Source organism: Momordica charantia (assembly GCF_013281855.1).
Source record: "Momordica charantia cultivar OHB3-1 chromosome 5 unlocalized genomic scaffold, Mcharantia_2.0 BLBB01000005.1, whole genome shotgun sequence".
Classification (NCBI taxonomy): domain Eukaryota; kingdom Viridiplantae; phylum Streptophyta; class Magnoliopsida; order Cucurbitales; family Cucurbitaceae; genus Momordica; species Momordica charantia.
Window position 1 is genome coordinate 1,528,718 of NW_028275163.1, and position 13,140 is coordinate 1,541,857.

Here is a 13,140-nt window from a genome sequence, read left to right on the forward strand (position 1 = left end):
CTATAAATTTGTATTAAAGAATTTTTAGTGGGTATAAAATTCAAGTTAAAATTTTGCCAATAAAGATTAAATTGGTCATTTTTTAAAAGTACAAAGTAAAAAATGGAGGTTTCGAAAATATATATGAACTAAAATGAATAAAAATTTAAAGTACAGGTAAAAAAATGAAAATAATTTATACGTTTATTTTCTCAAGTCATGCTTATACCCATCAATAATTACAAACATTCATAAACTAAAACGGAAATATTACCCTTTTTGTTTCGAAAATTGTTTTTTAAAACCGTTTGGAGAATTATTTTTTATTTTAAAGATAAAAAACATTTTCAACCATGACTTCCATTCCGCATTTTAGTCTCATTTCTCAAAAGTCAAAAGTCAAAATTGTAATTCTCTTTTTCGTTTTTATTTATTTATTTATTTTTAGATTGTAAATCTTCTGAACCGAGGAATCTACGTATTGTTAAACGTACACATTTGAATATAAGTTTAAGACTTGATTATGAAAATTTTTTCCATTCAGATAATAATATTCTTTTATAAGACTTAGTTTTATTTATTTATGAAGAACTCTTTCAAACAAATCTTCCAAATTGACAAATTCCAAAAGCGGGTATGGGCCTTCATACCTAATCAGAGGGGCCCACTTATGAGGGTGCCAACGTGGAAAATCACCTTCCACTGATTATTTTAAGAGGGAAGGAAAAAAAATTATCTAAAACTGAATTTCTTTAATTAATTTCTTTTCGCTTTTTAGATCTTACCATTATTATTACTATATTAAGGTGTGAGATGGTTGAGAATATTCTGTGACATATTTATCTTCTCAAAGTAATAATGATAACTTTTGTTTTATTTATTCTATTTTTTATTAAAATAAAAATAATATTTATGTTCTCAAAGTAAAGTGAGTCGGCTTAATTATTAGTGAAATCTCAATCCAGTTTCATATTTGCTAATATTTTATAAACAACCTGTATTACAAGATATAAAATCGTTAACAAACGAAGTTTAACTTGAAACATAGGTCAAATACATGATATATGCATAAAAATCTTCCTCTAGATTCTCATTGATGGAGAACCATGAATGAAACTAACAGATCTTTCGTATCTTCAAATATATCCAAAGTCTTACCATTTTCATAGATTCTTTTAAATTCTTCAAGTAAAATTCTTGGAAGATGTTTGCTTTTACTTTGAAATGCCAATCTAGTAATTCTTATTTTTCATTGGAACGGATATTCATTCTTCTAAGTTATTCATTTTTTTAACAGATTTGTAAGCCACATTTTTTCGGTACAATACGTGAGGTGGAGATCATACTCACAACATCCATTCACTTCGACAATATAGTCTACATTGACAGTGTAACATTCAAGAATTAAATTAAAAAAAAAGCTTCATGAATTTGGAACTTCCAAAAATGGCATAATTTGGACCTCATAATTTGGAACTCGGAAAATTTTCCAAATAAAGAAAGTCCAAAATCAAATGCACTTTGTCAATTTAGCAAACTAAGAAATACACAAATTAGAGTACAAAAGGGCAGGAAAAAGAAAAAAATAAATAATAAAAAGGGAAAAACTTAAAAAGTAGCTGGAAGGGTATTTTGGTCTTTTTATATATAGCCAAACCATCCACACAATCAAAACCACCATTTTCACTTTTTAAAAGATTCCATAAATTTTTCTCTGAAAATTCGATCTCATTCCCAAAGTTAAAATATAAAATTAAAGGGAAAAAAATAAAGGAGCAGGCGGAGTAGGTTCCCCATTACTGATTTCTGCTGCTGCTCCTGAATCTGGGCTCTCTCCATTTTTCCCATATCCAGTTTTTTCCTCGCGACGAAGAAATCAAAGCAGAAATGGGTTTTAAAATTTTTGGATTGAGATCATAACCGCGTGAAAGATAGTTTGTTTGACGAATTGGGATCATATTTGCATTGAAGATTAGATAGTCGACGAATTTTCCTCATACATATCCAATCATCTGAGGTTCCTTAATTCAATCCATCTTATTTGAAGATCCGAATCCCGTCGTCTCCTTCTCGCGTTCTGTGAATTGTTGTTTTTTTCTATTACCCAATTCTGAATTTGTTTGATCGCTTTTGAATTCCGACGATGTACTATCCCCACCCGCCGCCGATGCTCGTGAACTGCTCCGGCTGCCGGACTCCTCTCCAGCTCCCGCCGGGCGCTCCGTCTATTCGCTGCGCTATATGCAAGGCGGTGACCCATGTTATGGACCCACGCGCCGTCCCTCCGCCGTCGCCTTCTCACTCTCAGGCGCCTCCGCCGGTACCGTCGCCTTACAACCACGCGCCGCCTGGATTTCCCGCCCACCCTCATGGCCGTAAAAGGGCTGTGATCTGTGGGATCTCGTATAGGTACTCGAGACATGAGCTCAAGGGCTGCCTTAACGATGCTAAGTGCATGCGATATCTTCTCATCAATAAATTTCATTTTCCAGAAGATTCTATACTCATGCTTACTGGTATTTTTCCCAACTCTCCTCTCTCTCTCTCTCTCTCTCTCTCGTTCATCATGAGGTATACAGTGCGTTGGATCATGCTTTTCTGAACCCTCCAATTGTTATGGAAAACTACAAATTTCTGTTCCTTGATGCTTCTGATGGATTCATTCTAACAGGAATTGTTCGAATGGTCACTTCTGTTTGTTACTATATTGGGAAGCATTAAATTTCACTTTTGCATGCGTAGGAACTCTAGGGATAATTGATATGTTGAATGTTGAGTATAATTTCTGTCCTCCTAGCTTAGCTTGCCATGGGTCATAAACCAAACATATTATACCGACAGAAGATTGGTTGGTAGAAATGGTAATTTTATTTTATGCTTTTATGTACATCGTTGGTCCAATTTCAGAACTATTGACATGTAACAAGAAAATGCAAGAAAATGGTTATATTATGCTTTTAGAAACCTCGTACAAGTTTAATTCCAGGTCGTCAACTTATCTACACCTCAACTAATTTCATAGGACAAACACTTGACCCTGCTCGGTTGGTAAGAAAGTCATAAGATTTTAACATTCTAGGGCCACCATGAAGTTTGAATTCATTTCTCTATCGTTATTTTTTACTATTTCACTTGTGCTAATGCTACTAGACCAACCCACGGTGCTTAAGTTAAATTCTAGGTTTCTTGAAAATTTGGCAAGTTAAAGTGTTACAACTTACAATCGAGTTGTTGCATTAGTTTTGCATGGGAGCTTTGTAACTATCGGTATTTGACAAGAATTATCTGCTAGCTCTGCACCTTTCCTGAGAGTTGCTTTACATTTGTTTGGAGTGACTGGATGACACCAGAGTGCAATTATCTGGTGTACCCACCTACGAGCATCCTGGATGATCCATCATGGAGTAATATGGCTCGAGGCGTGGAATTTCTGGTGTTAGAATCAAGTTTCGAAACGAGATAGGACAAGATGAAGATTTATCGTATATTGCTGTGGTTTCTTTCCAATTTCCCAGCAGATTGGAAGAATGGAGAAAATGGGTCTGTTAATTTTTCATTCATAATTGGTCTTTGAAAATAAAGATTACAGTTAGGTCGGTTTCGCCTTAAGTTGAAGAACCTTTGGAGTTGCTCGTGGATCCACTTTTTTTTTAATCAGAATATCTTGGGTAAAATATCGAAGACAGTATTAGGGTTATTTATTTTGAGTAAATTAGCATGGATCAAATCAGATTTAGTCTGATTACCAATTCATATAGGAGGGTTCTCTTTCAAATGAATTCTGAACCCATGTCTGCATATCTCTAGTTTTATTTTTTTTTTTTTGCAAATTTCCTAAGATTTTGTGTTCTGGATAGTAAGGCTCGATTATCAATCGCTACTAAATTTATTTCTTTATCTTCTTGTTATACAACTAGTTTACTTATGTTCATTCTGGATAATGAAATGCAGAAGAAGAAACTGACCCATACAGAATTCCCTACAAAAACAACATTAGAATGGCATTGTATTGGCTAATACAAGGTTGTCAACCAGGTGACTCCTTGGTATTCCATTATTCCGGTCACGGTTCTCGCCAAAGGAACTACAATGGTGATGAAGTAGATGGATATGACGAAACTCTTTGTCCCCTGGACTTTGAAACTCAGGGAATGATTGTTGATGATGAAATTAATATGGCAATTGTTAGACCTCTTCCTCAAGGCGTAAAGCTTCATGCAATCATAGATGCTTGCCATAGTGGAACCGTACTAGATTTGCCATTTCTATGCAGAATGAGCAGGTTGGTTTTGCATACATATGTTCATGCTCTTTAGTCGAAACATAATATGACAGGACGATGTTGCTCTTACTCTTGCCAAAGTTGCTAACATATTGATGGTCATAAATATCCAAAAGATCTAGTATGATAGAAACTAGTAGAGAATATTGTTAAGATGAAAATTTATATATCTTCGATCTAAATGGATTAAACTCTTCAACTTTCGATTTCCCCCTTTGATCATAGGAGTGGACAATACGTGTGGGAGGACCATCGCCCGCGATCTGGAGTATGGAAAGGAACGAGCGGTGGAGAAGTTATTTCTTTCAGTGGCTGTGATGATGATCAAACCTCAGCTGATACGTCTGTAAGTTCAAGTTCCATAATACACGGTTATTTTTATCCCAATCTCATTGCCATTTCAATGATGCTGAGCTAATTACTTAAATGGGAACAGGCTCTGTCAAGGATAACATCAACAGGTGCCATGACTTTCTGCTTCATCCAAGCTATCGAGCGGGGACACGGAGCTACATATGGAAGCATACTGAACTCTATGCGAACAGCTATAAAAAATGCAAATGGTGGTGGTGGTGGTGGCGGTGGTGGCGGCGGTGACGTTGTTACATCTCTGGTCACCATGCTTTTGACGGGAGGGAGCGCCATCGGCGGGCTCAGACAGGTACTTAACTTTTCATGCTAATCATCTGGAACTTGTGGCTGTTATCCCTAAAAATTCCATGTTTGAGGTTTTTCATGCACATGTACAATCTGCTGAACAATATGATAATCTACTGGTGCTAAGAATTTAAGTTCAAAGTTCATTCCGCTTTCGCCATTGTTATTTGCAGGAGCCACAATTAACTTCGTGCCAGGCATTCGACGTGTATACGAAACCTTTCTCTCTGTGATTTCTTTTTTCTTGGCGATGGTTGAAGGTTGCATTTGGAGGAGGGTTATGTTGGCCTATTTCTCCATTTGATGATGCTTTGTTGAAATTTTGTTGCACAGATAGAAGATTGTAATGGAAAAATAAGGCAATTCGAAAATGCAGATTGTAGTGTACATGAATTGATATAGTATTAAAATTCAGGTATTGGAAGATTCTATTCGACTTGCTGACTTGTTATCATGAATTCCCATGTGGGTATTGTTTATTAATAACCGTTTCGTTTATAATTTTCTGTTATGCTTGTTTGGTCATAATTTTTTGTTCACACTCTTTCTTAAAAGTATATTTAAACTCTTAGTCAAATTTCAAAAATAAAAATAAGTTTTGAAAACTTACTTCATGTAGTTTTCAAATTTTGGCTTAGATTTTTGAAATTAATTTTGGCTTAGATTTTAAAAACAATTTCAAAAAGCTCATACAAAATAAAGCAATATATGAGTGAAGGTAGAATTTAATGTACAAGAAACCAAAAACAAAACGGTTACTAAATGTAAGTGGAGGGATTAGAAGCTATGCCACATTAGTAGAGAAAGTAGTGTTTACAATTTTAAAAAATAACCAAAATAAAATCAAATAAGGTTTTAGATGTGATTTTGATGGTAAGGACTAAAATAAGTAGAAGGGATTCAAACACCAAAATTCATAGTTCAAATAAAAATAACCATGAATTATCTAGATTGTTAGCTCTAGCTTTGGAGCTTCAATCAAAATCCAAATAAAACAATTTGATGGTAACGTATCTAATTTCTACCGATGATTTTATTTAGGGACGATTTTAACACTTCTTGAATCAGGGATGATTCCAACACTTCTTGAATCGCTCAAGTTCGAAGATCAAATGAACTAAAGCTGGAACTAATGACTATCATTAGAATTGGAAATTTTCTTGTCACTGCAGCTGTGGCCTTTATTGTAGAAATTATGTGAAAAATGAAGATGGGTGGCAAAATTCCATCAACTTACAAAGTACATCCCAGTAACTAACCCAGAACCACAACTTTTCAAAGAAAAAACTAACCTAAAATTACAAATTAATGAATTTCTTCTGCTCTGATTTCAAGTCCCTGTGCCACCTAAATAAATTTCTCTAGTTTTGTTGATTTGAGTTTGATTGGGTATGAAGGGAGAAACGTTTCCAGTTGTAGATTAGAACTTTTAAGAATTTGGTTCACAAAAATCTGACCTTTCTCCAATTGAACTGCCTCCAACACGTTGCCAAGAACATCAGCTGCAACCCCAACTTGTACAAGACTTCCAGGCTCCTCCCCACCTTCATATATGAGCTTCCCGATTTCTTTCAATGGAATCAAGTCTTCCCAGATCAAGTTCGCCAGTAGTCGCCCCATAAATTCTGGAGCTTTCGGGGCATCGTTGACAGCATCCTCCAGAGTGGCAAGAACATACTCGATCCTATTAAATAAACAAGAGGGGATCACACAAATAGCACAAAATGGACATAAATTGCAAACTCATATAATCACATGAAAGGAAACCAGCCAAAAGTCATGTTTGGGACTCTTTTTTTCTCAAAGAAAGTAAAAAGTAATGATATTTTGACTTTTAATAGAAAGATTCAGAATTTTTACCCTTTGACAAGTTGGAGTTGAGTAAATGTAGCATTCTTTGATTTTGCGAGGCTAACAAGTAGTTTTGCTAAAAGATCCCTTTCTTTGGTTTCCCTCTCAAATGAGTCTGTGATCCAAAGAGAAATCATGGATGAATAGAATCCAGGCGAATTCAACTCCTTGATGCACAGAGTAACTTCTTTCTCATCTCTAGCACTGAAACCAAATTTGTCTTCCCTTTTTACTCAACGGCCACATAAGATCAAGCAATAATAAATAATATAACATATATTTCGACATCAATCATTCAACGCTTCCCTATGAATTTAAAGTTACACCTTTTTCAAAACCCTTACTAACAATCAAGGATGCAATGGAAGCACTTGGAATTAGCCTCTCTGAAGAAACATTATGTTTTGCCGAGCTTTAACCAGGACCATGTTCTAGGATATCGTTAAAATGGGTAACAAGTTACTTGTTCTTCACACTTCTTAGTTTTGAAAAATCCCATCTTAAGCAAGAAACTTCCAAGTGCAATTTACATGTTCTAGGATATTCCAATTTACATGTTCCTAATTTTTCACGTTAGCTCACAAACACTTATTCTATCCATGCAAATTAGATCAAGATCTTGAAGCAATATGGGACAGAAACTAGAAGCAACAAAGAAGTGAGACAATACCTGTAGTATTCCCTAATCGCTGCTACGGATTTTTCTCGTAGACGTTCTTCGGACATAACTTCAGAATGACCATTACGTGTCAAAGCTGGTTGCTCACGTTTGGTCGGCGAGATTGATTGAGACCTACCAAGACTGCTATCAATGTTTCCCGATTGTGTACATCCATTAATAGTACCAGGCTCCTGTGTGCTCGCTTGATCAGGAGATACTGAACCTGCAAATCCCTTTGACATATTATTTCTTACAGTGATACCCCCTCTGGAATTGGAAGTTGCATGCTCTGATACTGAGCCATGAGCTGTAATTCTTTGGGAGTTACCAGCAGCCGGCAAGGACACATCTGGTAATGAAGAGGATGAAACAGATCGTGGCCCTCTAATGGACATCCCTCTTGCTAAACTACCCTGTGGACCCAAAGTGATGGCATCATCACTAATAGGTCTTTGGTGCAATGGAGTTGGAAATGCCCTGGCTTCGGAAGATTGTTGTTTACCTTCAAAACGAGTGTCTTGACTGCTTGAACCACCAATCTGGGCATTGGGAGAAGGCAATAGTGCAGACGCTCTAAAACCAAAATCCATGGATGTTCCTCTTCTCAATGATGCATTGGTTCCAGGACCACGGCCTAATCTACTAGTTTGTGCTTGACGTTCTTGCACAGCGTCCCTGTGCACTTCATCAATTTTTTTGGGACCTTCGATTTTTCTCCTTTGTTGCCATTTGTTCTTTCTCAGATCAATTGCATCCTTCAACATGAATCTAACCCTTGATGACAACTTCATGTTATTTGATAATTCAGTCATCATCTCAAAATATGCATCCATGTGCTGCTTAGCTTTGGAGTGATCTATCATCTCTCCTATGGTGCTCATCAGTTTGCACAATGCTTCAATATCCTCCTCATCGGGATTTTGATATTGACCCAACAATTTCTTGATGCATACATGCATGATTTTCTCTGTTATCATCTTTTTTTTGTAAAGTTCCCCAATTAATCTGATGTTTCCTAGCATTCTTCTGCGCGCCTTTGTTCTCTTCGCTTCTTGTTCCTCTTCAGACTGTTTCGTCTCACCGACCTTATTAACGTTATCATTTTCTTCCTGCTCTCTCTCAAATTCCTCCTGGCACTTGTTTAAAAGCAACCTCTTGAAATTAATCTTCTGATTATCATCGCTAAAATCTGGTAAATCACCAGCCAGATGGAGACAAAAATTGGCATACATTTCACAGAAAGTGGGTTCCGTCAAAGCTTTGTCAAAGATCTGAGAGATGACACCAGTTAGTGTCTTAGCGCTATCAATATTAACTGCTTTCACTTGTTCAAAGAGTTTTGCAAAATTTTGTGGAGTTAGCTTGTTTAGTATAGCCTTCAGCTGCCTTTGTTTGGTCTCTTCCTCGTCAGCCACTTTACCCACTTCATATTTCTTCTCGGCTCTGTGCATCATCTGTAATGGAGTTGGAGGAGAAATTAAACCTTTCATCTGAAAGTTGGTATCTCTTTGCCACCTATCAGTACTGGAGCCATTTCTTTGAATCTTTCCCTGGGAACCTATGTGTGCCCTTGTGTTCTTTAAAGCACCACCGATAGCACCCTGGGTAGGTCGAGAGCCAGAATCAGCTAAATAAGCACTTTCCAGGTTTGAATTCCGCCCTGAAGCATCAACACCAATAGCACGATGGTCTAGTCGAGACCCTCCACTTGGCCTATCCATTTTTCCAAGATTAGCATATGAATTACTATTAACAGAACGAGAGCAACCGTTAATACTCATTAAAGTCTTCATACTGGGAGTAATTTCAAACCCATCGGGAAGGTCCATGAACTGCTCTGCAAAATTCAGGAGGAAATCTCTGGAGTACTTTTTGGCCATATCTCCACTCCCATCCTCGTGATGCAGTGCTACTTTTCCTTTGGCCTTGTCCTCAAAACCCTCGTAATTCCCAGAAGAAATATCAACTGCATCTTCCCAATCATCTGGCTCAAATTTACTCTGCTTGGTCAAGACAGCCTCTTCCTTAATGGAAGCAGCAGACTCGTGCTTCATATTTAAGCCTCCATTGGAGCTTTCAGCAGACATGACAGTCTCTTTCTTTTGTTCAGGTTCTTTGTATGCCATATAAAGGTCAGAAGTAGTCCCAGCAGCATCTGCCTTCTGAAGAATTTCCTTTCTCTTCTTCTTTCCTCTTGAAGACGTATTCCTCATCTTGTTTGTGTCCACAACAGGTTTATGCTTAGGATCACACTGCAAACCTGCATGCTCTATTCTATTTCCTTCATGCTTCATATCTGAGAGCTCAGACGTCGGCACAGGAGCCGACAGCAGATCAGCTCTGCCCACTTCAGTATTGTAGTTATTATTGCTTCCACAAGAAGGTGCAAGAATAAGTGAAATCTTATACCCATGAGTTGTAGAGTTAGAAAGAACGTTATTGTCTTGGGTACTGTCAACTTCTGCATGAAAATTCACAGTTTCATCCAATTTCCCCAGCGTTTCTGAGTTTGAGTAGCCATTATTAATTGCTGTTGACTTCATGAAAGATGGAGGTTTACTTTGTTCTATGTCATCTACAGAACCAGGCAATTTTCTCCTCCATACATTTTTTGTTCCAACGAGCTCATGCATTGATTGCTCAATTTGCAAAGGGGACTCCAGCTTAGAACAACAAATGGGATCTGAAATATCAACACTACACTCTGCACCAGAAACTTTATTTGAAGTGGGCGTGCCTCCCCTCTTGGCAGCATTTGATTTTGAAGCTTGAACAGTTTCAGAAACCTCACTGTATGGACGACTAGTATGATCTTGAGAAGCAAGGTCATGACTCACATGAAAGCCGACCTAAAATTAATCATGAACTTCACTTTATGAATGACAAAATAAGTAACAATAAAAAAGGATAAAAGAAAGAGAATGACAATCAGTAGGAATCGGAACAATAGGGTGAAAATACCTGATGCGGCAGTTGGATTGCTACATGCTTTGTTGCTGAGGAAGCAGAGATCACTCCATGAACTTGGACTTCTTTTACATTAGGTGAATTAGCAATTTGATGCACCAGGCTGCTCATACTATTACTATCAGGGAGTGAAATAGAAGCTCTGTGACTAATGAATGATACATGGGAAGGCTTCTGAATCTGGTTTAAGGGGGATCCTGAGGAGACTTGCATCTCCCTTTTGGTTTCAGGATCTGGATTGGATTTTCCACTATTAGGTTGACCACGGACGCTGGAATCATTTTTCTGTAATGGTTGCTTGGGTACTGGCAGTACAGACCCCGAAGGAACAGATTTGAACAAATGGCTTTGTGTCTGCAGGTAAGTTAGAGCAACGGATAAGAATAAAGGGACCGACCAAGAAAGACGAACAAGAACAGTAAGTAGCAACGAATAAATCATGTCAACAAACCAAGCATGAAACGAAGTGCAAAAATGCTAACATCTCAAGCTTAAGCCGTATACTGAAAAGACCATCCAAATGAAGTAGAGATGACCCAAGTACATGCCAGTAGTGTATAGATAGTTACTAAGATTTATGAGAGCCAGAACCAAACTCTCAAAAGATATATTTCAAGAGTACCAGCAACCATATATCAAGACAGCAACAGAAGTGGAGAATACTTATTCTAACCTGATTAAATTTCTGTTCAATCATATTTGGAGGAGCTGAGCAGGTTCTAGGAATCTGGAAAACCAAAGTAATAATCATCATATCAGATATAATCATATTGCTTACTAGCAGTAATTACACTGAAAGACTATAGCTACTATATATCATCAGCATTACTACATAATCATAGAATGGATGGAACACCTGGAAACCGGGACTTATGGATCCAAACTGAAGTGGAAATGCTATATGTTGTTCTCCCAAGTCTAGAACTTGAAAAACAACCATGGTTAGCATATCAACCAATTAAAAAGTACCATTAAACGAACCAAAATAAATCCCATCAAACACCATAACATGCATGAACACCTCTCTGTTTAAGTGTGGGAAATTTTGGCTCACCTTTAAAGGGCGTCGAGGGTGCCTTGGTATGAGAAGTTTTTGAGGTAGGTTTAGAAGTTGCATTATTTTGAGCAATTCCGCCATTGGATTCTGACAATGCATCAGAAGTTTTTGAGGTAGTTTGAGAAGTTGCATTCTTTTTTAAAATCCCGCTTTGGGATTCTGACAATTTTATTGGATTGGATGCTGAACCTGAAATAAGTGCATTAAACTCATATATTGCAAAATCATAACACAAAAGTGTATAAATAAAATATTATAAAATGCCTTGACAAAAAAAATATATCATAAGGAAAAAGGAACACTTATTGAAAGACAATATTCACATTGTACTATAAATCAAATTCTTATCTCTGACGTTAGAAAGCAATTGAATAGCTTCCATGAAAACGATATATGAAAAGTTCTTTTGTTTTTGCTTTTTTTTAACGCCTCTTAGTCATACCATTCAGCTGCGGCTGCACATGAGAACCATTTTGACCTCCCTGAGGCGTAGTAGAAATGGCAGAATTTACAGACGAAAAAACAGCCCTAGATTCCCGTGCGTGTTGTGTCTCGTTGGACTTCTTAACACTAAACCAAAGACGGAAAGTGAAAAAGAAAAATTATAAGAATTACAACCAAAAACAATACAGGAAATCAAAAAATTCCTAGAAGAGCGCCAGTAGCAGAGATCAAACCACAGAATTCATACAAAAGATATTTCCTAAGAACGTTCGAAAAAGAAGAAACAAAACACAATGCCATTCGTAACAAAAATGCAATGCGATTACCTGTGGTTGGAGACGATCGGCGTAGGACACCTTCCGGCAGCGCTCGGCTTAGAATGAAATCCATGAGAGATTCTCTGCTGATTTAAGCTCGATGATCGCGCGGATTTCTTAAACTGAGGATCCTCATTGTTATCAAGCCTTGATTGATCGAAAGACATATATACCAATCCCTTACCTGCCAATGTATGTCAAGAATTCTGTGCGGAAATTACCTTCAGTTGTTCTTTCCTGTGCAATTAGACGCAGCCGAAAACACCATCAATAATCAGAATGAAAAGTTGGAAGCAACCGCGCAATGGCGTCGAAGAGAATGCAAGAATGAAGGAATGAGCAATACATAAATGGTGAATGAATGATCTACGCTGGTAAGAGAGACGGCGAAGAATCTCCGGAGTGGCAGTGAATGTGATAGCTGGAATTTTCCCGAGAAAAATGGAGAATGTGGGGATGGCGAGAATCGCAAGTCTGGTTGGGCCAACTATGGAGGATCATGAGAGAGAGAGAGAGGACAGGTAGAGTGAGAAAGGCGGCAAACCAAATAAGAGAGGGAGAGGTCAAAATGGGTCAGCTTTTCCAGCCGATTCAAAACCGATTTTAATTTTTTAAATTAAAAAATAATTATATATATATTGTATTACATGAATATGAGTAATATTCCAACCTATAAATTTTCGTCCGAAAATATATACTTTGTTGATTGGAGATACATGTAAATAACCGTTAAACAATACTCACTTTGACATACTTTATTGATTGATTGAGCTAGGTTCGTATTAGCCATCAATGCTAATATTTAAAATCTTGATTATATTATGGATTTTTTTAGTACAAGAGTGGGATCAAACTATGTGAAAAATAATAGACTAAATTATGAAAAAAAAATACTCATTTGTTTAGAAAAAAATATTCTTATCGT

At 37.1% G+C, this 13,140-nt stretch overlaps 2 protein-coding genes across 3 annotated transcripts; one reads left to right on the top strand and one right to left on the bottom strand.

Moving 5' to 3' along the window:
- The first annotated feature begins 349 nt into the window (after positions 1–349).
- On the top strand, positions 350–5,354 carry MC1 (metacaspase 1). The gene is made up of 5 exons (XM_022291332.2): positions 350–2,495; positions 3,931–4,261; positions 4,487–4,607; positions 4,698–4,922; positions 5,092–5,354. The coding sequence occupies exons 1-5, from the start codon at positions 2,123–2,125 to the stop codon at positions 5,149–5,151; spliced, it is 1,110 nt and encodes a 369-aa protein (XP_022147024.1). The 5' UTR covers positions 350–2,122; the 3' UTR covers positions 5,152–5,354.
- Positions 5,355–6,031: 677 nt separating this feature from the next.
- Positions 6,032–12,770, bottom strand: LOC111016126 (eukaryotic translation initiation factor 4G). 2 transcript variants are annotated; one of them, XM_022291420.2, is made up of 10 exons: positions 12,562–12,770; positions 12,225–12,452; positions 11,897–12,024; positions 11,452–11,643; positions 11,254–11,315; positions 11,071–11,124; positions 10,392–10,751; positions 7,440–10,279; positions 6,779–6,973; positions 6,032–6,602 (listed from the first exon to the last, which is right to left on the bottom strand). In XM_022291420.2, exons 2-10 carry the CDS (start codon positions 12,380–12,382, stop codon positions 6,266–6,268), a joined length of 4,326 nt encoding a protein of 1,441 aa, XP_022147112.1. In that variant the 5' UTR covers positions 12,383–12,452; positions 12,562–12,770; the 3' UTR covers positions 6,032–6,265. The 2 variants fall into 2 exon arrangements, with proteins under 2 accessions (XP_022147112.1, XP_022147111.1); XM_022291419.2 differs by having other exon boundaries at positions 11,254–11,321.
- Positions 12,771–13,140: the final 370 nt, after the last annotated feature.

Bases quoted from the DNA above. Each gene is read 5' to 3' on its own strand.
- MC1 (XM_022291332.2), top strand. From the start codon at position 2,123: ATGTACTATCCCCACCCGCCGCCGATGCTCGTGAACTGCTCCGGCTGC. The intron at 2,496-3,930 runs GTATTTTTCCCA...AATGAAATGCAG, and splicing joins TTCTATACTCATGCTTACTG to AAGAAGAAACTGACCCATAC. The intron at 4,608-4,697 runs GTAAGTTCAAGT...AAATGGGAACAG, and splicing joins AAACCTCAGCTGATACGTCT to GCTCTGTCAAGGATAACATC.
- LOC111016126 (XM_022291419.2), bottom strand. From the start codon at position 12,382: ATGTCTTTCGATCAATCAAGGCTTGATAACAATGAGGATCCTCAGTTT. The intron at 10,752-11,070 runs GTTAGAATAAGT...ACTTACCTGCAG, and splicing joins TTGAACAGAAATTTAATCAG to ACACAAAGCCATTTGTTCAA. The intron at 10,280-10,391 runs GTATTTTCACCC...GATTAATTTTAG, and splicing joins CAATCCAACTGCCGCATCAG to GTCGGCTTTCATGTGAGTCA.